Source organism: Artemia sp. Qi Xiang Cuo, chromosome 6 (genome assembly GCF_049724085.1).
Source record: "Artemia sp. Qi Xiang Cuo chromosome 6, ASM4972408v1, whole genome shotgun sequence".
Lineage (NCBI taxonomy): Eukaryota > Metazoa > Arthropoda > Branchiopoda > Anostraca > Artemiidae > Artemia > Artemia sp. Qi Xiang Cuo.
The window spans coordinates 50,266,002-50,291,152 of NC_142799.1; the positions used below are offsets into that span (position 1 = coordinate 50,266,002).

The 25,151-nt window shown below is 35.0% G+C and overlaps 1 protein-coding gene across 1 annotated transcript in view; it reads left to right on the plus strand.

Moving 5' to 3' along the window:
- Nucleotides 1-7,210: 7,210 nt before the first annotated feature.
- Nucleotides 7,211-25,151, plus strand: part of Zw10 (Zeste-white 10 kinetochore protein) — a 199,753-nt gene continuing 181,812 nt past the window's right edge. The window contains exon 1 of the mRNA XM_089090240.1: nucleotides 7,211-7,307. Coding sequence (XP_088946366.1) covers nucleotides 7,277-7,307 — 31 coding nt within the window. The 5' untranslated portion in view covers nucleotides 7,211-7,276. The remainder of the gene's footprint in view (nucleotides 7,308-25,151) is intronic.

Below are 25,151 nucleotides of genomic sequence, written 5' to 3' on the forward strand. Positions count from 1 at the left end.
TGATTCCCGCTTAGTCCAAATTTATTTCTCTAAATGACGGGAACTTAGCGGGTAAATAAACCCTTCGGATTTATCTAAAGGGCTTTTCATGGGAAGTTTTAAAGCGTGTTTTTAACCTTTAGATTCAGTTTGATATATCATTATGTATATGATACTGCAGTTTTTGTCAAAAACAGAATTTTTTAACATTGAATTTGTCATTTATTAAAAAAAAAACACAGGCATAAAAATCTGCTTTAAAATAAGTTCTTAATCATCTTTATGATGTTTCAGTGCCCCGCTTGTGGCGAAAAAAAAGAAAGAAGAAATATAAACAGATAAATCAATGGTTCCCTTGCGAAAAAGTGGTTTTCCTTATTAGTCAAGATGGGGGACTGTAATTATCCCTAATGGGGATGCGGACCATGATGATTCCAATGGTGTAGTTTTTATCCAACGCCATCTTTGAGGTTTTTCTGTTTTTTTTTTAAAATATCCATAGATTTATTTTGAAAATAAATATTACCATTAAGATTAATAAAAAAAACAGCTACCATTCCTGACTCTGCTTAGAACGGTAATTCTCCATCACTTAACCGTTTTTGTTTTCGACATCGCGTTTTAAATTATCGGTTACTCTGGGGTAGAGTTTGTTCTTAACTAGGTTGTGGCGGACGATGAAACCATGATAGCTCGTTTAGAGACTAATATACAATTACGTGGCAGTATTACGTGGCAATTAAGTGATGGTGGGGGGGGGTGGTTGCCCTCCAATCGCTTTTGACTGGTTTAAAAAGGTCACTATTCCTTTCAATTTCCAATTGAATGAGTCCCTTTCGAAGTTCCTACTACCACTCCTTCTATACGAAGTGACCTGGTCTAAAAAAAAAATAAATAAATAAAATAAGATAATTATACATTGGTCCCACATCCTTCTTTACTTAGGCAGTGCTATTGCTCTGCCTATGACAAATGGAACTTGAACTTATAAATGAGAGGGGCTGCCCCTTCCTCATCCCTTGCTATTTACAGCTAAAGTCTGAAAGTACTTAAAAATACCTCTTATATAAATTCAACAGCCCTTTTGCGCCGTTTATCAATCATAATCAATCATTTTATTAATACTAAAAAAATAATATATATATTACCAACGTAAAACGGTTATTTGGCCCAAGAAGCTTGGCTCGTAGTGGACCACGCAATACAATAGTGAAACACTGAAAGAACCATAAAGAATAGATAAATCATGCAATACATATAAGATAAAGATAAAGATAATAAACACTAGAATACAGTAAAAAAAGGAAGACCAAGTTGGTATTAGAAAATGGAACAAAATTAAAAAGAAACGAAGACTTTTAACAGACAGGAAAGTTTCTAAAAATTACTTTAAAAGAAGAGAAGAGAGACATATAAATTGGGATAGAAATAATAATTATAAAAAATAAACAAAGGAGGGAGAAAAATTACTGGAGTGGAAAGACCTGCCGAGAAACTGACTTTGCAGATAGAGATAGAGGGATATCAAACGAGATTGAGTTCCAGAGTAGAATGGATTGATAAACAGGAAACCTCTGAGCGGCTGTTGGTGATCCCTTAGGTAAAGTAAGTCTGCGAGAAGAACTACACAAAGAAGAAGAGTACCTACATGAGCCTCTCCGTGAGAAAAACTGCTGCAGGGACGGTGGAATTGTAACCCTCGCCAGATTTTAGATTAAATTTACGACCATTTTCACTACCTACCTACGACGAATAATTGTCGAGATTCCCTTTAAATTGCGGGTATTTCTTTGTTCGCAAGTTTATCGAAGCAATCTATTATGCGCCCCTCCCCCCTAAAGAAAATCCTGAATCCGCCCTTGTTAGGATAAGAAGCCTTCTTAGAATACTAAAAAATTTAGCGTAAAATGTGAGGTATTGAGGAGGAGGCAGCCCCGCCATATATGGAATAGTTTCTGTTCGTTTTAAGTTTTGACGTTGCTTCTTATTTCCAGTTGAAAAAACGTGTTTGTTTTTGTTTATTTAAGTCAGCGTTGAGATTTCATACATTGGACGCATTGACAAGTCTTGCGTCAGATACCGTTGGCAGCCGAAGTTACCCTAGCTTATTAGACTCCTATTGAGAAGTAATCTGGTGAGGGAGACGGTAAAAGGAGAATGCGCCAAATCAAGATTACTTTAACCGACAATACGATCCAGCGAAGCTATTCTAGCATCATTATAAAGATAAGAGGAAGGGTATAGCCGGAAGAGAAGAAAAGTAGCCTTCACTGTGCTCTATTTTAGGCTTTTTGAAGTGAGCACAGAAGAGATTTATTAGTACAACTCCAGACAGAGCAACAATAAGAAAGGTAATGAAAAATAAATGCATAATAAAGAGAAAGCAGTAAAGACTGACGGAGGATGAGGGAACGGGTGTGAATTATATGGGATCTAAAAGAAAGAAAACAGTCAAGATACACACCAAGAAATTTCATCATACCAGATTGCGGTATAATTTTTCCATAAGTTAGGATGATTGTCTCCTGGACTTCTCTCATACGATAAGGGTTCTGAAATTTACAATGGTTCTCTTCTGGCTGTTAAGAGCCATACCATTTAACCAGCATCAATCCTTTACTTTGTCAAGAAGACCTTCAGCTAAGGAAGTGGCAGATGGCAGGTCCACTGCAACAATGAAAAAGCTACTGTAGTCAGCAAGAAGAACAGGGTGCACATGGGGAGGAAGACCATCAACAAGATTGTTAATATAAATTAAAAAAAAAAAATTGGTCCAAGCACAGAACCCTGTGTTACACTTTTCAATATAGGCAAAGTAGAGGAAGAAGCACCATCAACCGAAACATACGGAGATCTCCCTGAGAGGTAAGACCTTAACCATTCAAATGGGGCTTCATGCACTCTAAGTAAAGATAGTTCAGGAAGAAGAAAAGAGTGGTCGACTATATCAAATGCCTGTGAAAAGTCAAGAAATCCATCAAAAACACACAACCCCTTGTCCAGATTAACTTGCCCAATTTCTGTTGCATCTTAGAGTGCATGCAAAGTAGAGAAAGAGGGACGAAAACCTTACTGATGGTAAGTTTCATGAGACAGTTTCCTGCAGTCGTATTAATACTAAATACAAATGAAGAGAATCTACTATGCACTACTTCTTCAACGACCTTAGGGACGATGAGAAGAAGAGAAATAGGTCTATATTTTGAAATTAGAAACAAATTCCCTTTTTTATGCAAAGGTACAACATTAACAATTTTAAATAAATTAGGCAAATACCAGAAGAAAGAGAAAGGTTAGTTATATGTGAGATTGGGTTAGAAACAAGCTGGCGCATTTTTTAAGGACTTTATTATTCAAACCAAAACCATCAACTAAACGGCTACCTGGAAGCTGAGAAATAATACAAGAAATTCCAGTATCACTGCATGGGGAAAGGAAAGAAAGATTTTTCTCCTAAGTGAATACTACATACTTCACTCTGGGGTGGAATGAGGACCGAAGAAAATGTGGTGAAGTACGAATTGAAGACGCTTGCTTTAGAGTTTTTGTCCTCCAATGGATCCGTCAGAATTCCTGTAAAGAAATGGGGAAGACTGTTTGAGTTTCTTGCGGGAAAGAGCTTCATTAACTAAAACCCAAACCTTGCGTAAATTCTCCTTACACTCATCAATTCGACGCGAAAAATACAGCTTTTTGGCTGCACGTACTGAAGAACTAAGAACATTTTTATATTGTTTATACTTTAAAACATCATCCCGTGTCTTACTTTTACATGCAGACGTGAAGAGAGACGCCTTGGTATGTCTAGCATTCATCAGACCTCTAGACATCCATGGACATTTGGGTGTTGAATTCCTTGGCCTCTATCAAAGAGGAAAATGCATATCCAACATCATTAGCTTCAAGAACACTTAAGTTAGAACATTAAGTTAGAAATTTCTGAATCTGTAAAAGTTCTAAATGAAGGCTCACCTTGCTCATCCACAGCAATCTCAGTTTTAGGCACAAATAGTGATAGATAAATAGGGAAGTGATCAGAAAGGTCAGTAAAAACAAGACCAGAAGCAAACTTCAAATTAGAAGAATGAGAAATGAAAATATTATCTATTAAAGTGTCAGAAATTCTTGTAGGTTCAACATAAGAAGGAAAAAAAAATTGAAGGCAGTAGCCCAGAAGAAGAAAGTGCCTTAAAAAGATGGTCGCATTCATCATTTGATCCAAAATTTAACATAGTATATAGAGAAAGTCCCCATACAAAAAAGCTGATCAAGCAAGTGACAGAACAGATATGTTGGAAAAGGAGGGGGCTTATAAAACAAACAATCAATTACCAAAACATTCTTCAGAAGTGAGCTCAGGCCCTCGGACTCGCAACCAGTCTTCAGACATTTGGATTTATATTTACACTCCATCTAGCAGATTTTTTGCCACAATATCTCTGTTTGAGCAGCTGCATGTGGTAGACCTAGTTTTCTCTAGAGCTACTGGTCTTACCGCAGCTACGTGAGATAAAATTATTGACATGCAAACTGAAAAAGCTTTTGGTGTAATGTTCCATAAGGCAAAAGAATTTTCTTGAGTGTGGCCTCACTGAAGATCTTTTGCAAAATTTTCAGAATTCTGGTTCCTCATGAAAAAGACTAAAATGTGCACGGTAAGTAGCTTCCAGCTTCCAGTGGCAGTGCATTACAAAGAAGTTTGCATTGACACAACCCTGTTTGCCTTGCAAACAGATCTTATGAGAAGATATATCAACTCTTTAGGCAATAGGCCAAAAGATCTCTTAGAACTTCACAATTTAGTGAAGGCAATGTTGACAATTTAGCATATTCTGAAGTTTCGAAAATCATACAAATCTTCATTACTCTGCCTATCACAACGGCTTGTAATGAGATTCTTTCCTAATTTAATCCTGATTAAAACCTATTTAAGATCAACAATGGGTGACAAAAGGCTCAGTGATCTGATGTTGGTGTATAGTGAAAAAAAAAATGGAAGAAATTATTGGATTTCAAGGCTATGATTGGTATTTTTAGATAAATGAGACCTTGTTGATCCCCAGTTATACAATAAAACATTGAATTACTTTCCTAATTAAGTTTTCTGTGTTTATTAAAAACTGCTAAATTACTTCTTACTATTATTAGTTGATCTTGGGAGAGGCCTGTGCTAACCACTGTGAAGGAACGTTGCTCTTAAGGAACTGTGATCCGGCCACTTTGGGGGGCCCACAGAGGTTGCTTAGCCCCGCCCCCCCTTAGTTCAGAATGAAATGACGCCACTGCACCTGTTGCAGTTGGTGCTACTAAAAGAACGTTTAACAGGCGAAGGTTTGTTAAAAATTTGCTGAAAACTGTAATTTTGATTCTTGACTAGACCCCCTAATGTTGTTGGCGAATTAGAAGGGCCTCAAATTTGCCATTGACTTAGTCAAGATTGTACAGTGACGATCCACTTTGAACAAGAGGCGAATACAAATTTAGCTGTCCTTAGTTGTGCATTTACACATGTGGTATTCCATTTCAATTTCTTGTCTGTCTTTGTAGATGAGCATAAATGACAAAGGACCAATTTATTATATATTTTTACAAGTCGTATAATATGATCTAGGAGTCTCTTAAATGAGAGAATCTCACCTTCTCCCTGGCCAGGGTAGTTCGAGCCACCCCTACATATGTCACCTAAAATTTTGTAGTAACTGGAAATGTATGGCTAAAATATGGATTGTAATTGATGTTTCAGGCAAAAATTTTGTAAATACCTGCAATTTTCAGAGCCTTGGATATAAAAAAAATGATACAATACACTGTAGGCAAGGATTTTTTTGGCTAAACTAATTTTTTCTTTGTCTTTGATGTCTGAAAGTCCACAAAATCTAGAATGAACACTTAAAATGGGGACTTTAATTATTGCTGTGGCCAAAATATATGTGAATGTGGTATGTTTTAAGAGTTTTGGTATGAAAATTTTATTTTTTGGAGACAAGTAGAGAGATCCATAGCACGTATGAATTCACATAAACATTCAAATGCCAATAGCAAGCATAAATTCACCTAATAGGTTTAAAAATGAATCCACTGGACAGTATCATATACATTTCCCGTTGCTATAGTTTCACCCTTGGATTTCATTAACTATAGAAAAAAGGAGTATAATTGTCCTTAAATGCCCACTCCCTAATGCGAAAAAAAATCCCAAGTTTAAACCTTTCTTAATCAGCTGTCAGAACGTTGAGATGACTGATGAGATGTTTTGTTCCTATAGGTGTTAGTATATGCATGACAACAGGCAAGTTCTATTTTTCTCAAAAGTTTTCTTTTGTATTTTCAAGTGAAAATGATCATTCCATTCCAATAAACCTTGGTACATGTGGGTTAGATAATAAGGGTAATAGCGATGGTGCCTGATAAAGTGTAGTTTGCTACCCGTTACTAGATGTAATGTCACTATCCTAATTACTATACTTGATATACATGGATGTATTCAGTATGTTAGAGTTTTTCACCGCCAATTTGTCTTTTGGTGATTTAAAAAAAAAAAAAATGGTATTTGTTGTGCCTTCGGTGGCAAAGCAAACCATAGCCGATAGTTACTGAAAATTAAAATTGTGTTAGAAATAAACTTTGAAAATAAATCGACTGCTCACCTGTGAAACGTATTTCTAAAACTTTCTTCTAGTCTAAGAATTTTTGTTTGCATTCAAGCATGGTAATGAGAATAATCGGATCACTCATTGTTTTATTTTCTTTTTTTCTGTCGTTATAGTTACCGACCAAAATAATTTGGTGAATGTTTACCAAATCATATTATTGAGTTACGACTAAAGTGAATATACCACTCGATGCCTTTTTTATGCTCTTTATGAATATAATAATCATTTTTGTCGGAAATGACTTTTAGCCCCTACCCTTATTTATACCAATTCAGGGTATATATTCGCACATTAGGGGGTGGGGGAAGTTTAAACTTACCTCTCATTTACATCAGAAATAAAATTACCCCCCCCCCCCTAATGTGCGAATATATACCCGGAATTTGGATATATCGGGGTGGGGGCTAAAATTAATTTACGACAAAAATGATTATTATATTCGTAAAGAGCATAAAAAAGGGCCTCGAGGGGTATATTTTCTTTAGTCGTAACTCAATAATATGATTTGGTAAATATTTACCAAAGTATTTCCCCTAAAAAATCAGGGAATACAAAATTTGAGCCGAAATTCAAAACTTCGAAAATTACATTGCACGTGCTGAATTAATTGACTAGTTTGACTAGGCTATTATTGGCCTAAAAAAATGCCCATATTCAAAGAAAACATGTTCTCAAGTGGGTTTTTACAGTAATCACAGGCAATTCATAAGAGCAATCAATTTAGGCCTGGATAAAGTCTCTATCCCTGGCTCTGTGTTCAATCAAGCTTATTGTTACTAATTATAATAGGCTAACTTATCTAATAAGCTAATTATTGTACCCTATTGAAAATGTTTTGAGAGTCAAGTTGAAAACCTTAAAAAAAGATAAAGGATAAAAATGTATAGGCTAGCATACTATTAGCCTAGTGTATATTTAAAAGATCTGTAGGTAAATTTTTTGCAATTCATATTAGGCTATTGACTTACAAATAAAGTAAACATACCACTTGATGCCTTTTTTATGGTCTTTCCAAATATAATAATAATTTTTGTTGGAAATGAATTTTACCCCTACCCATATAGCCTATATACCAATTCAGGGTAGGCTATATGTTTGCACATTGGGGGGGGGTTAAACTTGCCTTTCATTTACATCAAAAATAAAATACATCTTAACATGGCATCTATTTTGCAAGAATTCACGGTAAAATTCTACTTTAGCTACTTTTGGTTATCTTGGGAAGCGGTTAGGTTAGGAAAATGAGACTTTCAGGAATGGGTCTACAGGCTAAAGTATGTCCCAGGAAGGTATTTTGAAGTACCTACCTCCACTTCTTCTCCCTCTAGAGGGTCATGAAATTTGCCTACATGACAGGTCTATACCCATTGAAATTTTGACAAAACAACATTTTACCTTAATTTTCAGTTATCAGTTTCTTTTTCTCTGGCTTTAGCTCTGAAAATGCAATTTCAGTTATTTGAGCAGAATTTTAAGACATATAAATAGTTTATTTCCAAAATTTAGGAAATGTATTTGCATATCTTTAAAACCTTATAAATTGAGACTGAGCAAAGTTGTGAAGCTGAAAACAATTTTGTTGTACTTCATTTAAGCAGAAGATCTATTTTGCAAGGTTTCACTTCTATAACTCACATATTTTTAAAGGTCAGGACCCTCCAGAGGGAGAAGGAGTAGAGGTGGGTACTTCAAAATATCTTCCCAGGACATACTTTAGCCTGTAGACCCATCCCTAAAAGTTTCATTTTCCTAACCTAACCCCTTTCCAAGATAGCCAAAAGTAGCTAAAGTAGAATTTTACCAAATTCACTTCTGGCTCCCAAGTAAGATATGTGTGAATTATTACCAACTGAGAATAAACAGTTCACAATAAATGATGTTATAATGAAAAGTTTGGGGTCAATATCTACAAAATCATATTATTCAGTTAGGACAAAAGTGAATACACCATTCGATGCCTCTTTTTTATGCTGATTACAAATATAATAAGCATTTCTATCGGAAATGAGTTTCAGCCCCCCCCCCCCCTATATAGGCCAATTCAGGGTTAGGTTTGGTTGGGTTAGGTATAGCATATATAGGGGGGGGGGCTGAAATTAATTTATGATATAAATGCTTATTATATTAATAATCAGCATAAAAAAAGGCATTGAATGGTGTATTCACTTTATTCCTAACTCAATAATATGATTTTGTAGATATTGACCAAGTTTGGATTTTAATTCCTATCGAAGCTAAACTTGCCAATCAAACAGGGTGAATTTTCTCAGTCTGAAAAATTCTGTCAAGGAAAAGGAGCTATCTGTCACAGATAAATTAAGATAAGGTAGTCTAGCTTAGTTGTAAATATACATGTATAATATATATATATATATATATATATATATATATATATATATATATATATATATATATATATATATATATATATATATATATATACTGCTGATGCTATTTAGGCTCCCCTTGTGAAAATTGCCATTGAGCAGGGGATCAAGGAAAAGGTTGTTGCTGTAGTAACTGATAATGGAGCAAATGTAGTTTGGGCTGTAAAGGATGCTGCATCCCAAGTAGGTACAGGATGGACACATGTTTCATGCTTTGCACATACTCTAAATTTGATGTGGGGGTGCTATTAATGATATTGTTGAATTGTTGCCTCTTGTCCAAAAGGCTAGAAATTGTCAGCTTTTTCAGACATAGTGTTGTAGCTACCAACAAGTTGCACCAGGTTCAAATCTCTACTGACAATGTTTGCATCTAAAAATTAAAGCCTGATTTGACCACTAGATGAAATTTGCTTCTCACTATGTTGTGTACAAGATTTGAAAGAGTTGGTAACAAATTTGCTTGCACTTCTTAGTAAAGTGGACCTCATACTCACTGATAGTGAGTAGGGTGTTATTTCAAACATGATTGAAGTGTTTTCACCCTTTGAAGAGGCAGCTATTGAGATCTCTTTTGAAAGCTCAGCCACATTGAAGGATTGAAAGATCAGCCACAGTGACTGTCTGTCAACAGTGTCAGATATAGCTGTAGGTCATATGCAAAAGTTCATAATAAAAAATTCTTATTTTGTAATAAGCTGAAAATACCTGTTAAATACATTACTTTAGCTATAAACTATAACTTTTAACTAGGGTATAGGTACTGATGATTCAACAGTGCAATTTTGGAACCTCTGTTGAAATTTTCCTTCAAAATGGAATAACTCTGCTTAGCTGTGGCTTCTTTTATTAAACTATGGCCTGATGACCATCCTCTTGGGAAAAAAGGAGGAGGAATTATGACACTTGTGCAGAAATATTTTAGACCTCAGCTTATAAATATACCTTTTCTTGAAGATAATGATGAAATTATTTGGGTCGAAGCCCAACCTAAGCGACTCCCTAGGCCACTCTCTGCCGTAGCAGTGTGCGCTTTCTATTTTTCACCTGGTCAGCCAGCTGCAGCAAGAAAAGCTTTTTGGGAGAAGCTGCAGGAAGTGACAGATTACATCCAGAGAACTCCCCCATATTTTGGAGTAGTAATGCTAGGAGATGCTAACAAACTTGATAGCAAATTGCTGGCCAGGTCAATTAACCTTAAAACTCTACTTGATTTCCCAACAACTAAGGGGAATACTTCTCTGGATGTAATCCTGACAAATCTTTCAGAATATTACCAGAATCCAAGTAAACTAGCACCACTTGGTGAAAGTTATCATTATATGTTACAGTGGAACCCCTTGGAAAAAGTAAAAATTAAATATTCAGTAACCGAAGTTACTTCAAGGCTGATCACTGACCATGGTCTGCTGCAATTTGGTGACTGGATAATGGGAGAAAACTGTGTCGCGGTCTCTTCAGCTAAAGACTTGGATTCCCAAGTAGAAGAATTCCATAATAAGTTAAATTCAAAATTTCTTGAGTGCTTTCCCAAATGTAAGACTAAATTCTGTTCTAGTGATAAACCATATTTAAATTCAAAAGTAAAGCAACTGATAAAACATAAATTGCACCTAATACAAAAAGGTCAAGTGAACCAAGCAAAACAGTTGGCAAACCAAATAAAATGGAAAATCAAAAAGGCACAAGCAAATTACTATGAAAATGAAGTTGACCATCTTTTGGAGTCCAAACTGTTGCAGTTTTTCACTAAAGTAAAAAGTCTGATTGGTAAAAGTTCTTAACCTGTTGACTTCATGAAGGAGAAGCATCTAGAGAAAACCGCAAATGGTTTAAATGCCCATTTTGCTTCAGTTGTTCGATCTTACCCCCTTCTTCTACCCGAGGATCCTCCAGTAAATTTAACTACTCCTTCAGATGATAATTTAATTGCTGATATTTCATCAGCAATTATAATCCGTAAACTCTCCGTTAAAAAGAACTTCCATTGCCCCTTTTGACATTCCAGTTGCTTCATTAAAGCATTTGCTAAAGAATTATCATTTCCCCTTCAAATAATTTTCAATAATATAACAAAAACAGGATATTTTCCAAAGAAATGGAAGAAAGGGTTTATTACTCCCATTCCAAAGAAAGGAGCAGCTAATGATTTCTCTGGTGTCTGGCCAATCACAGTTACATCAGTTTTTAGCAGAATATACAAAAGCTTTGTTGCAGCATGGCTGAAAAAATATCTTTTGAAAGTAACTGATTGAAAGCAATTTGGTAACATCCCTAAGTGTTTGACAGTTCATTACCTCGTTAATTTAATTGATTTTATCTTAAAACACCTGGATGAACCTGGAAAATGGATAAATTTGATTGCAATTGATTTCAGAAAAGCATTTGACCTTGTTGATCACAAAATCCTTTTAGAAAAAATGGTGGAAAAAAATATACCCAGCTTTATTATTAAAATCATCAAGAGCTTCTTAACAAATAGAGAGCAAACTGTGAAGTATAAAGACCAATTTTCCACTTCTCTGCCAGTTTTTTGTGGAATTCCACAAGGAACTGTGATCAGGCCACTGGGCTTCCTCTTCATGATAAATGAAATTGCTGCTGAGCTGGAGGACAGATGGAAATACGTTGACGACTTGTCCTTAACAGAAATAGTATCTAAGGATTCGAAGAGCAATCTTGCTGGTTTCATCAACCAAGTTACCTCAGAGGCGGCTGAACTAAACATGGTCATGAATAAAGACAAATGCTTGGTCACGACATTTTCTTTTCTTCAGAATACTCAACCATCTTTCAAACCTCCTATTGCTTCTGAGCTAATAAGTCATAAAATAACTTTACTTGGTGTGATGATCTCTTCTGACCTCTCATGGCGGGAGAATACAAAAACAATTGTAAAAAAAGCTAACAGCGCAATCCAAATGCTAAAAACACTGAAAAAAAATTTGAGTTCCTAAGGACAAGCTGGAACTAATATTTCACACTTTCATCCGCCCCTTAGTTGAATATGCTTGTCCGGTTTGGCACTTTGCCCTTACCCAGGAAGAAATTGATAAAATAGAACAAGTTCAGAAGAGGTCCCTGCAAATCAATTATGGCGGTTCCCCTCTACCTCACTCCTTTTATCTCAAGGAATTTAAACTTGAATCCCTTTCTTCCTGCCGAGAAAAATTATGCCAAAGATTTGGCTCCACCCTCCTTCAACATCCCATCTGCCGATCATTCCTTCCCCCACCTTTTGTCCCTATAAGATCTTGTCCCCCCAGGGAAGTGGCTGAGAAAGTTCCAAAACTAAACCCAGTCCACTATAACACCATGCGCTACAGTAAAAGCTTTGTGCCAAGCTTTGTGAAATATTACAATGATCTCTAGTGTTTTTATTGTTTAGTTTATTTTATCCTGACGAAGTTTTAGCAGACAATTTTATTCTCAATGTCAAGTGTTTTTATCCTTTAGTTTATTTATCCTGACGAAGTTTTATCAGACAACTTTATTTTGCTAATTTTGACTAAGAGACATCATATTTGGGCTTTGCCCACGAGAGCTATGTCTTGTTTTTGAATTAAATAATTTGAATATTTGAGTGCCATTTCTTGAAGCTGTTTTTGTATTTCAACAATAGGAACTGTTGACACAATATTCAGTACCCCCAGATAAGAAAAGAACATTTAATTCAGTCAGTTTCCTGTTTTGACAAGAAAGGAGCTCCTGACAATTTTTCAAGTATGTAATGCTTCAAACTGCTGTTACTTGGTTATTTATTACAAAAAAAGCTTGGGTTTAGCACCAATACATCAAGATACATCTGATTTTATCTGAATTCTAGTCACATCAGCTTTTTCTTGATAAAATTAAATTAGAATGGCAACAAATTTTACATTGTTGAGTCTAGGTTTCAAGTGTCAAAAATTCTTGTTTAATGTAGTGGAATACCAGGCGCACTAAAAATGTTCCTTCAGTCAAATTCAAATGTAGATAATGGCTTCTATGAATGGATTTATATCTTTTGTAAATATTTAGTAGCAATCTTGTTGAAAGTTTTGACAGACAGCAACAGGCCCTGTCAAAATATAGGTGACTCTGTTGGAACGTCACTGAACATGCAAAACAAATGAGAAATAATTGGTGTCAAAATTCCAGGGTCCACTGATGAAAATACAGCTGTTGAATTTATGGGTGCCCACTACTGCCAAAAATTGCTGTGGTTCACACGGAAGTCATTTTTCCCTTTCCTTAGCACTTATCAATGAAACTAAAAAAAATAATATTAAATTTAGAAAATATTATTTTCTGGGGAAGGGTAAACACTTAGAACTATGTAATAGAAATATCAAAAGTGCCCCCCCCCCCAAAAAAAAATCCTAAGCTATGTTTTGGATGAAAGTAAGAATCTGCATATGAAAATAAAATCCACTAAATCAAATTTAATGACAATAAACTTCTTAAATTTCTGGAAATCACCTCCTGTTTTCCTAGACCCTATCCCTTTGGAAATGCTAGTGAAACAATTTTGTTATACTAAATTTGTTTTACTAAATACTATTTGTATTGAATACTGTCTATTAAAATTTGTTAAACCAATTTTGTTATACCAAATATTACATACTTGAAACAATTTTGTTAGTTTTATTGCTTCTACTTTTTGAATAGTGTTTTATATTATTATACATTAAATGAAGTTGAAGAAAAACAAAAAACAAGAATATACATGTTAAATTGGGTTCCAATTTGCATTGAAAACAGGTAAATTTTTTTGTTGTGTTGAATTTGTAGGGGGAAATGCTCTAATTTCGGAAAATTGGAGTTGTGTACCCTTTTCAGATAAAACTTCAAACTTCTCATCAAACAGTTAGATTCTTAGATATTTTTCCTGCATATTGAAACCCTTTTCAAACCAAAAGTCTTAAATTAGGACTTCTGGAGTAGAAAAACTGTTTTTTTTTACAAAAACTGTCAAATCATCAGTACCTTTACCCTATCTAAAATTATACTATAAAGTAAGATCTTAAGTTATAATGGTTATTCCTTCAAACTGGAAATGACTGCAAAATTTTTCAGCCTTAGAAATAGGGAAGGAGTAAAGATAGGAGCTTGAAGACATCTTCCCAAGACATAATTTTAAATAAAAGTTCATATAGGGGTAAAATCCTTTTAATAGACAGTGTTTCACAAAGAGTGATAGAAGTTCACAAAAAATACCAGATATTTTGGTCACATATGCAGTGACTGTCATTTTTACCACTAGTAGTAGTTTTACTACTGATGATGGTCACTGCATATGTGACTAAAATATCTGGTTATTTTTCTTAATTTCTATCCCTGTTTGTTAAAAACTGTCTATTATAAGGATTTTATCCCTATTTGAACTTTTATTTATCATCATGGAAAGGCAGTGTGGTCGTTTATAAATTTATAAACACTCCTAAAAAACATGCAAATGTTATCAACCAGAAGGATTTTCTTCTACAATGCAAGAAGATGAGAATTTTGCCACCTTCACTAAAATTCCATTTACATTTGGGCACTTTCAAGGAAAAAAAAAGTTTGAACAAAGCTTACATTTCAAGACTTTAAATCCCATCATTAAGGATAAGAGTCAAAAAAGAGCTTTAATAGTGAGAGATAAACTTTCTATGGAAAATCTTATATAAAAAAAAGGTATAGCTGTACCATACTGATGATGGTCACTGCATATGTGACCAAAATATCTGGTATTTTTTTGTGAATTTCTATCACTGTTTGTGAAACACTGTCTATTAAAAGGATTTTATTCCTATTTGAACTTTTATTTATTGTAATGGAAAGGCAGTATGGTCTCCAAAATTATCAAAGACATAATTTTGGCTCTGATAACATTCCTGAATCTCCAATCTCCTTATGTAAATATGTTTGAAGATAGTAAAAAGTCCCTCATGTAAAATTTAACACAAAATGCAGTTGTAAAGACAAAGGGGCATTAAGCCATGCACAATTTGTGATGAAAGGATTATAACAAAGTTTCTAAAGCAGGACAAGCATGAGACTTATGAGCTTGAAAGGACCATTTACAGCCCTAATTTGGGTGTGAGATATGTTCCTAAAAGTAAAATTCATCTAGTTTGACATTAAAATTTTAGATAAAAGTCACCCCTAGAGCCTATCCTATTTAAATACAATTATTCTGCTTCACAACACTTGTCTTGGACTAACTTTGTCCAAGATTTAGTTTGTCTATGGTTTAGATAGTTTGTTGCAACTCCAAGATCCAGTGTCCAAGAATAGACAGCATTTCTATGGCTAGATTCAAGCTTTAATTGTGTGTCCAAGATTAGGCTCTACTATTGACTGTCAATACATTCACATTATTTGGCATATTTTATGGCTAAGATACTTACGTTAATAACATCCCTATTAAGAAAAGCTAGACAAGTTCAATAGCAAAGAACCTTTAGAGCTCCCTTAGTTGAAGAATAGTCACCTTTACCAACATGGATGACTTCGTTATTGGTGGAAAGGAGGTGGCTGACCAAACCATGGCCCACTTCTTGGGATACTATAGATGACACATCCCACTACCATCACTATGCTACAAAAAGTAATTCAAATAATTTAATTGAAAAATGCAATACAAAGTGGAATGATGCTAGTAGTTGATTATTCAAGTGTATCCCTGATCTCTACTATTAGTTCTACTTTCTGACCCTTGGATATAGTACTATCTCAGCAGACCCTCTTTTATTATTGACTAAATCTGGATGATGTCTTTTTTTTTAGTATCAGGGCAGATCCATCAGACTGGATCAAGGTCCATTGCCTCCATGGATGACTTCTTATATAGACTTTGTCTAAGTAATTGTGCTAACCATCTTAAAATGGAGTTTTTCTTGGTTTAAAAAATTGGGAACTGCAAAACTTAGGGTTAAGGTTTTAAGTCATGGCAAATTGATTAACTATCTTGGAATTTATGCTCTCATGAACATCAATTTGCACTTGAGGTAAAAAATTTTTGTGAGAGCCAAAATTCCCCAAAGATTATGTAAAACAAATCAAATACCAGTTCAACTGCCATTATTGGAAACTCTGAACCTAAAATGCACACTTTCCCACTTTGAACAGCAAGGAAAATAATGTGTTTGTATAGGTAGCACTGATTTGTCTTTTTTTCCCTAGAGGGGTAATCACATAAAACTTGGGGTCATAGAATATCAGAAAAGGGTTCATTTGAATGCAACACAGCTGAGTGCTGTTTTCTGCCATTTCATGCTGCAAATCATCAATTTGGCCAAGTGGGGCTAATATGAGATTGACTTAAAATTCTGAAATGGCCAATCAGTTGAAATACATTAAAAAGTTGTATATTGAACCCCAATTCTTCCTCTTAAATCGCAAGTTTTCTTTATTGATTTCCTATAATTTGTTCTCTGATGTGAATTTCCATTAATGCTGCTCAACCACCATTTCAATCTTCTGAAGTATTGATCTTCAATCCTTTCCTCCTACAATGCTTTCTCCTCCAAAGGGCACTAAACTTAGACAAGCTTGAATGTAATGAACTCAAGTTTCTTGGATTTTAGCATTAAGATATGAGTGCAAAGATGTAAAGTCATAGGACAATATAAGACAGCAGAAGTTATAAAAAATGAGCAAGAAACAAACATACCGTTGGGTTCACTCGTTGATGCTCTATCTAAATATAATAGCAATATCTGTTGTGAATATTAATGATTAAGTCTGACAAATTACAGGCTTCACTTAGCCTATTCCTTTAAAATATAGAATAAAGTTTGTCTGAAAAGTCACTATTACTGCACATATATTTCACATATGATTACTAAAAGATTTTTTTCTCTTTTGATGTTTTTGTAAACCAAGGCTTCTTTTTTGTGCTTTTCAAAATTCCCCCCCTCCCCTGAAAGTATATGACTTTACAGAATATAACTCAGCCATAAAGGGCAAAACTAGACCTTTTTTCAGGAGAAGCTAGATTCCATGATTTTGTTGAAAGTTTGTATTGCAAATTTAGGCTACAGCTTAAGCAGAATGTTTCATAAATATTTGGATTTTCTACCATATCTGCACCTTCTCAAAGAAACCAGCACTAGAAACATACCCATTGGTATTTTTATCAATGTGACAAAAAATTGTACATATTTTGCTGGAAATTTTTATAGAAGTAGGAATTAAAATGTACATTCAATGTTTTCTTTTTTTTAGAAAAACTCATGTTGACCATTTTTGCATCATCTCCATCTAGAGTTAGAATAAGATATTTTTAGTCAGATCTATTGTATATGTTAAAACAAACAAATAAAAGTTATAAAAAGCAAATATTAATTTTAAAAAAACAAGTTTTTCTTATAGAAGCAGAGAGCAAAGTTGAAGCTTAAATGAGCAAAAAAATTTCTTCACCATCTCTATAACAGTGCTAGTAAAGCATTAGTGTTTCAAAATTCTAAAAATACAGGGGAATTATCATGATTCAGTTTCTTAGCTAGTTCTATAGATATCTATTGTAAAGGATGTGGAGAAATAGTTTTTGCTCATTTTACTGTCGACTTCGCCCTTCACTCATACAAGAATTTTTTATTGAAAACATTAATCTTTATGAAGTTTAAGCAAAATTTAGAATGTAACCTCCCCAAAAAAATAAACATTTGTAAAAAAAAAAAGCGAAGGCAAGTATTAAGATTTAAAACGAGCAGAAATAAAGTAGTATAACAAGTTGAACTTAAAAAGAAGCAGAAACAGAACAACATCCTCCACTGCTTGATAGGCTCTGCTTCAGATTCTGGCAAGAGTGTTCTACTTTCAAATGATTGCGCCTGATCAAATAGAAGAATGTCCATGGGTTTATCAGTTTCCAAAAATTTATTAATAATGTCATAAGAATGAATCAAGTTTGTTTCAACTGACCTGCCTTTATGAAAACCATATTGACTGTCAATAAATAATTTGTTACTCTCAAAATAAGTCTTAAGAGCATCTTTTATAATACCTTCCATGATTATACAAATCATTAAGGCAAGACTAATTGGTCTGTTTGCTTCCAATCTTGGGGTAGTTTTCTCCTTGCACTTAACATGCAAAAGATAGAAGTAACAGCATTGATATGTGCTGGACAATTTATTTAAGAAGCCTTGCGTGGAGATCATCAGGCTCTGCTGCTTCATTCACATCCGGCTTCTTTTAGTCTTCTGAAAAGATCAACACTGATGAAGGTGCAAGGCTGCATCTTTGAGGTCACTTCAATAATGGGAATTTTGGAAGGAGAAGTGTGTGCTGGTAGTGCAGTAAAGTTTGAAGAAAAATACTCATTCTGGCAATTTACAACCCCCTTTGTATCAGAGATAGTGCTGCTGTTGTGTTTTATCGTCTTAAGTATAGCCCAACAGGATGGATTGGTCTTAGACACATACTGCCAAAACTTCTTTGGGTTTGCTTTAAAATCAGAGGCAATAGCTTCTTCGCAATCAAAAACAATATTTTGGATCAAATTGTGTAACTAATTTTGGTATTTGGTAAATTTATCGTAATGATTGGCATACTTGCATTTCACATATTTATTCCAAACCCGATTTTTGTTCTTTCTGACCAGTAAATTTCAATGATCTTGTTTCCAGATTAAGTAGAGTTGATCTTAAAAATTCCAACTACTTTCAGCATGTCTTCAGTAGTGTGCTCATTCCAGTCTATCTTTACAATTCTTTTGTTGTAATCTTTTAAATTTTATCTATCTTTTAAATTGTAATGATTTTGTTTCCAGACCAAGTAGACTTGATCTTAAGAAATTCCAACTACTTTCAGTATGTCCTCAGTAATGTGCTCATTCCAGTCTATCTTTACAATTCTTTCAACTTATTCTTGCGCTTACTGATGACGATTTTTTTGAAATTCAAACATGGTCATTAGCACTAAGGGCTGAAAGTTATGCAACTATAGCTATATCTTCAGAATCATTGGTTATCAGAAGGTCAAGTAGCAAAGGTGTTGAGTGTCTAAATATCTGGCTGGTCAATAACTTGGGTTAGAAGGTTATTGGCAAGGATTTAAGTTGTTGCACAGGAGAAATGGTTAGTCTGGGGGCGGGGGGGGGGGTACCCGATACCATAATACCATCAGGCCAACTAACCTCTGATAGGGGCGTTGTTGTGGGGGGGGGCGTTGTTGGGGGGCGAGGTGGGGCAGCTGTCCCCCAATAATTTGGAAAAAACCTATAATTTATTCAGTAGTCTTAAAATTATTGCTCATTTTAAGTGTCGAATTCGCTTTTTAATTTGAGCAGATATATATATTTTTTTTAATCCATGATCGTTTTTAACATAACAAAAATGAGAACAATGGGGTCCATTATGCTTCATAATATGTTCCACGTTAATATTTTTCAAAATAAACTACTTTTGAAACCTTATCATCAAATAAAAAGTGAGCCTAGTTAATTGCAAAATTGCAATATATTCCATACTTCTAGTTTCGCCACATTTGTTCAGGTCAATTTTTCCCCTGATGTTTAAGGTGCTCTTATTTCCTTAAATCTATCAGTTCAGCATTAGATTCTCTTGTTTTAAAACTTTCAAAAGTGGAAATGAGTACATGCTCTACATCTACAAATTGGACAGAAATGGAATCATTGAAGTAAGAAGGTAGATATACAGTTAATACTATTTCCTGAATAAAAAAAAATTATTGTTAAAGAAAATAAGACTTAATGCTTTATATAATGATATTTGTGGCATAACTAGATAGGTCAAATCGGTTGTAGTTTGGTCATGGAATTTGGTAGAGGGGGATCCACTCCTAGAATCTTTCAATTGTTTTAATTTTTATCTTCAGTATTTCAATGAAACTCCAATTCTCTTATTTGTAACTGAAATGCCTAATAAGTGCAAACGTCCTATTCCTTACGTTTTGGATTCAGATACTAACCCAAAAATTTAGAACTACCTCTATGTACAATACTATGCTGACTTCTCGCTATTTTTGGGTTTTGTAAATATTTCTTTTAGCCAGTTCAAAAAAAAAAAATGACATAAATGTGCTAAGAATTATGACTGAAATTAGTCGCATTTGACATAGCGCCAGAGCTACTTATGAGACATATATCTCTACATCAAAATGCTGTACAAAATGTCTGCTGAGAATAGGATAGCCTGAATTTAAAAAAATATCCGAGCTATTTATTAACATAAATCGGTAAACGCAAAAACAAATCAATTTGATAAAAATCTTCAATAACATTTGAATAAATCATGTATATTAACAGTTTAGACAACAAATTAAATCTTGCAGAGTCAAAATCCATTCAAAAGTACGAGCAAATGAATAGCGCAATACCGGGCTATTAGAATAGAGCTTGGTTCAGTTATGTGAATGATTATCCTGTACATGGTGCGGGGGTTGGGGGTAATGGAGGGGGATTTGTACTGTAGTATTAGTGGTGAATCTGTCTGAAAAAAGCCGAGTGTATACAACATTTACCCTCGTCCTCTCAATAGTTTTTTTTACGTTATAGCCTACTACTGTCGTCTGCAACAGCTCATTGCTGACAATTTTAGTAAAAGTCGAGTACCAGCACTTATATTTATGACTGTTTTATGTGTGTTTATTGTCTATAATGTACTGCGTAATGTTTTAAAATTCACCAAGTAGTGTGTTTGTTAAATATTTACTTTTCTTCCCTACCGTTTTAATAGTACCCCTCTTGCCCCCCCCCCCCCATAAAAATACTGTATCGACGCCCCTGACCTTAGACATGTTGAAATCGCCATATATCAATAGAGAAAAATTCTTGCTACTCAGCTTGAATATTAGGTCAGACACAACTTGGTGAGATTTTTGATTAGAGGCAGATATACTCCTATAGAGCATGCTAATTTTCAAAGACTCTGACCCAAGATGAAGCCTAACAGCAATGTGTTCAACCCAAACATAAACAAACAGTTCATGGTAAGAAATTGTAAGTAAAGAGAAACTCGGCACAATAGTAACCAAAAGTCTAAAAAAGATATTCCAAATAGATAAAATTAAATAAGTTCAATGCTACCTATCAAAGGCTCCAGGCCTGAGGAAATTTGTCTGATTTTGGAAAAGTGCGGAAATGCCCCCGAAACGTCAAGGGATCCTTAGGAAAATTACACCATCAAATTTGGTAATTTGGATAGTGAACCCTACTGTAGAAGTTTCAAGTTCCAAAAATGTGGAATCTACAAAAATGTGGAATTTCGTATTTTTCAGAAATGCTCCCAAAACGTCAAGGGATCCTTAGGAAAATTACACCATCAAATTTGGCGATTTGGATAATGGACCCTACTGCAGAAGTTTCAAGTTTCAATCTACAAAAATGTGGAATTTTGTATTTTTTGCCAGAAACAAGATCATGGATGCCGGTTTAACTACTGTTTTTGTGTTTTTCTTTTCCCTTGGGGTAATTGCATTGAACCAGTGGTCCTAGAAGGTTGGGAGAGGACTCATTCAAATGGAAATAAAAAGTTCTACTGCTCTTTTTAAGTGACCAAAAAGAATGGATTGTTACTAGTCTCCTTTCCACGCCCTCCCCCTCCGAAGACACCCAATCCAAATATTGAGATAGCAATTTTGTTCAGCATAGTTGAAATTTTTTAATGTTTTAAAAAATTAAGAGTGCTTAACATTGGTCAGATTCGCGATTACCAAGCTGCTATTTTTGCCTATAGATGTTGGAATGTTATGTCCTCCAGTTTTTACAATTTTTTTTCGCGTAAATAGTTCACTCCACAGGTATGCGACTAGAGAGGCGGAAAATTTTACGGTTGAGTATCGAGACACCACACGTGCAGGTTTCGGAATTCGGTATTTGGCTCCGGCTATTTGGAATGATATTCCAATTGGTGTTCGAGAGGCTGAACACATTGGGTCGTTTAAAGTAAAAATAAAAAAAACATTTATTGGGAGAGGGGAGATAATTTATTATTATTGTCATTATTATTATTAATGTCTCAGTTTTTTTTTTCTTTTCTTCATAGATTTTGGTATTAATGGTTAACTGAGAGAGAGTGTTGAGGTCTTTTTTTTCTTTTTTCTTTTTTTAAATGAAATTTGTAAAAGGTTGAGAATTAGAGGATTGCAGCCGTCTTTCATCAGGTTTTTTGAGCCTTCCCCGGGCGGTTGCTTGTATATAGTTTATTTTGTATTTAGTAGTAAATAAAGCAAGTCAAGTCAGGTCTAATACTATTCCTCTGGGGATGACATTACACCGACAGCTCCTAGGGAAAGGGTTGTAAGCTACGGAATTTGCCCGTTATTTACATATAGTATTTGTAAATATTTATTTGGAAATATACTGACATTTTTTTTTGGGGGGGGGAATTTTCTGTAGGGAGGGAAGTTTCCTAGGTAGAGAATTTTCCAGTTAGCTAGAATTTATATAGGCCTGCAGAATTCTTTTTATTTGTCTCACTTTCTCTTGTGGATATGATCCAGGGGTGTTCTTTGGGAAAATTTTCTGTGGAGGGGGAATTATTAGGGTGATTTTCAGCAGGATAAATTTTCTATGGGGGAATTTTTCGTAAGAAAAATTTCTATTGGGGTGGAGAGATTTCCAGGGAAAATTTTCCAGGTAGGTGGGGGGGATTTTTAGCATGGTTTGAAAACCTATCACAAATTAAATAAATAACAAGTTTTTATTCAAATGAAAGTATAAAGAATTTTTTAGGGGAGTCATCGGGAGGCATTTTCAGCGAGAATTAAATTGTCGGGGGGGGGGGGACTTACAGAGGAAGTATTCCGTTGAGGGGATTTTTTGTGGAAGGGGGGGGGCAATATTTCCATGGATGGGGGTGGTGGATATGCCAGTATTATTTGAAAAACGATTAAAATAAAAAAAATAAAAACGGAAAGAAATTATTCCGTATATGAGACGGACTGCCCTATCCTCAATTCCTTGTTCAGACTGCAGTTTGATTTTTTGTCCAAATTCTTTAAGAACGACCCCTGAGGCGCAAGGGTCGTTTAATTAAAATAAGAAGCTTTTTAGTATACTGAAAAACTTTAGCGTGAAGAGTGAGAGATTGAATAGGGGGCAGTCCCCCTCATATTTGGAATATTTTTTTTCTTTTCAGTTTTAATATTGTTCCTTACTTTCAGTTGATTTTTTTTATATTTAATTAAGGACGAGAAAAGAAAGGTTTAACATTTCTACCTTTGGTCCATGTCTGGTATAGATTGTAACTCCTTGGCAGGACTAGTTACTATTCAGATTTCTCCACAGGGCATATCCTAGTATTTGCACATGAGCATCTTCTAGCTTAGCTGAAGAGTTCATGGGACGTAATTTGCAGACATAAAAACATCCACATCGTTCTGAGATAACAAAATTATAAGCTCGGCAAGTTTAGGCACCAGTGTATCCACAATCTTTGAAAACAAATGGAAACATTATTTTTACTCGTGTTTTTTTTTCTGGAAGCCGTTGTTTGTCCTATCACCGTATGCAGTGTTTTTATTTATATTAACTCGTAAATTACCGACGGGCTATGATGTTTTGTTGTCACTAGAGCTAGCAGTGACGTAATCAGTATCTGAGAAGGAATTAGAATCCAAAGCTGAAAAGAAAATCAAACTCACTGAGCTATCTTTAGTCTCACACACACCATCATTGCTATCTGCACTATTTACAGGTGATGGGGAGCAGTCTAAATGATCCATGCGGGAAGAGTCTGAATAGGTGTTCATGCCTACCTTTCTGCTAAAATACTGGCAGTTTGGGCAGGAAAGGGAGGATCTCAAGGAGTTTTGGGCTGAATTTGTGCCTCTAATCATGTAGATTTAAATCCATCACGTGTTTCTAGTTCTAAAAAAGGTTTACCATGAGTGGTTTTTTACTGACATATATCTGTCAATAATGGGTTAATTGTGTAGCCTGGGGACATTGCCCCTGGGCCTGCTGGGATCACTATCTCCTCGAAGGTACATTTTTCAGACCTTTTGGCCATTCTTAACGAAACGGGTGCCTCAAAATTCTTGTTTATACAATTGGGGGACTATAAGGGGCTCCTTAGGACAAAAAAAGGCATTTTAGAGGGGCTGGTTGCCCTTTGATCATTTTTTTTTGCCCTGAAAAGGGACACTTCAACTTTCTGTTTCTGATCAGATGAAAATATACCACCTTCCATGTTTCTACAATTACCCATTTTATACAAACTGGTAAGATAAAAAAAAGTATATGTGAGATTTATTGAGATTCTTTAGTAACTCAATGCTATTGTTTTAATTCTGATCTTTACTTCAACCTCTCCACCTGCTGCAGTCACATGGTCACTATATGCTCTAAATTAGCTTGAACACTTTGTAAGTCTATGTGGTGGAAATATTATGTAAATCCATATTCTAGAAACAAGTCACAATACAGAAAATGTGTCAAATTCCATTTTTAGGTGTGTTTCATTCACTTTAATACTGAGGTAAATTTTTGATTAATGAGATTTTAACTTGGGCTTTGAATTGTGCAAAGCCCAAGTAACTAGTAACTTTCTAAGAAGTGGAAGCTAATAAATTACTAAGGTGGATATAGTACTACTACTAACAACTCACCGCAGCACCAAGCCGCCTGAGGACAACACAGATACGCACGCTCCTCCTCCACCCCAATATATTCAAAGCCTCCCATTTTACACCCACCCACGAAGTTCCCATTTCCTTTAAATCTTTCTTTATGACGTCCTCCCACACCAGACGGCGACGACCTGCTTTCCGTTTAGCCCTAGGTGGTTGGCCGAAAAGAACAATCTTCGGCAATCTGTCATCCTTCATCCGCACAACGTGCCGTAACCATCTCAACCTTTCTTTCATTATAGCCCTAGAGAGCGGTATTGAACCACATCTTTCATATAGCCTATTGTTTGAAATACGGTCAGTCAGCCGGGTACCCAGAACAATCCTTAAGCAATTTCTCTGGAAAACATCTAGAAAATCTTCATCCGCTTTTCGGAGCGTCCATGTTTCTGAGCCATATTTGACCACTGTCATCACTGTAGCTTCTAACATTCTAATCTTGGTTTGCAGGCTTATCTTCCTATTCTTCCAGTCTTTTTTTTAACTGTGAAAAAACACCCTGAGCCTTGGGTATTCTATTTTTAACATCTTCACTGCTCCCACCATCTTTACTAATAATACTACCAAG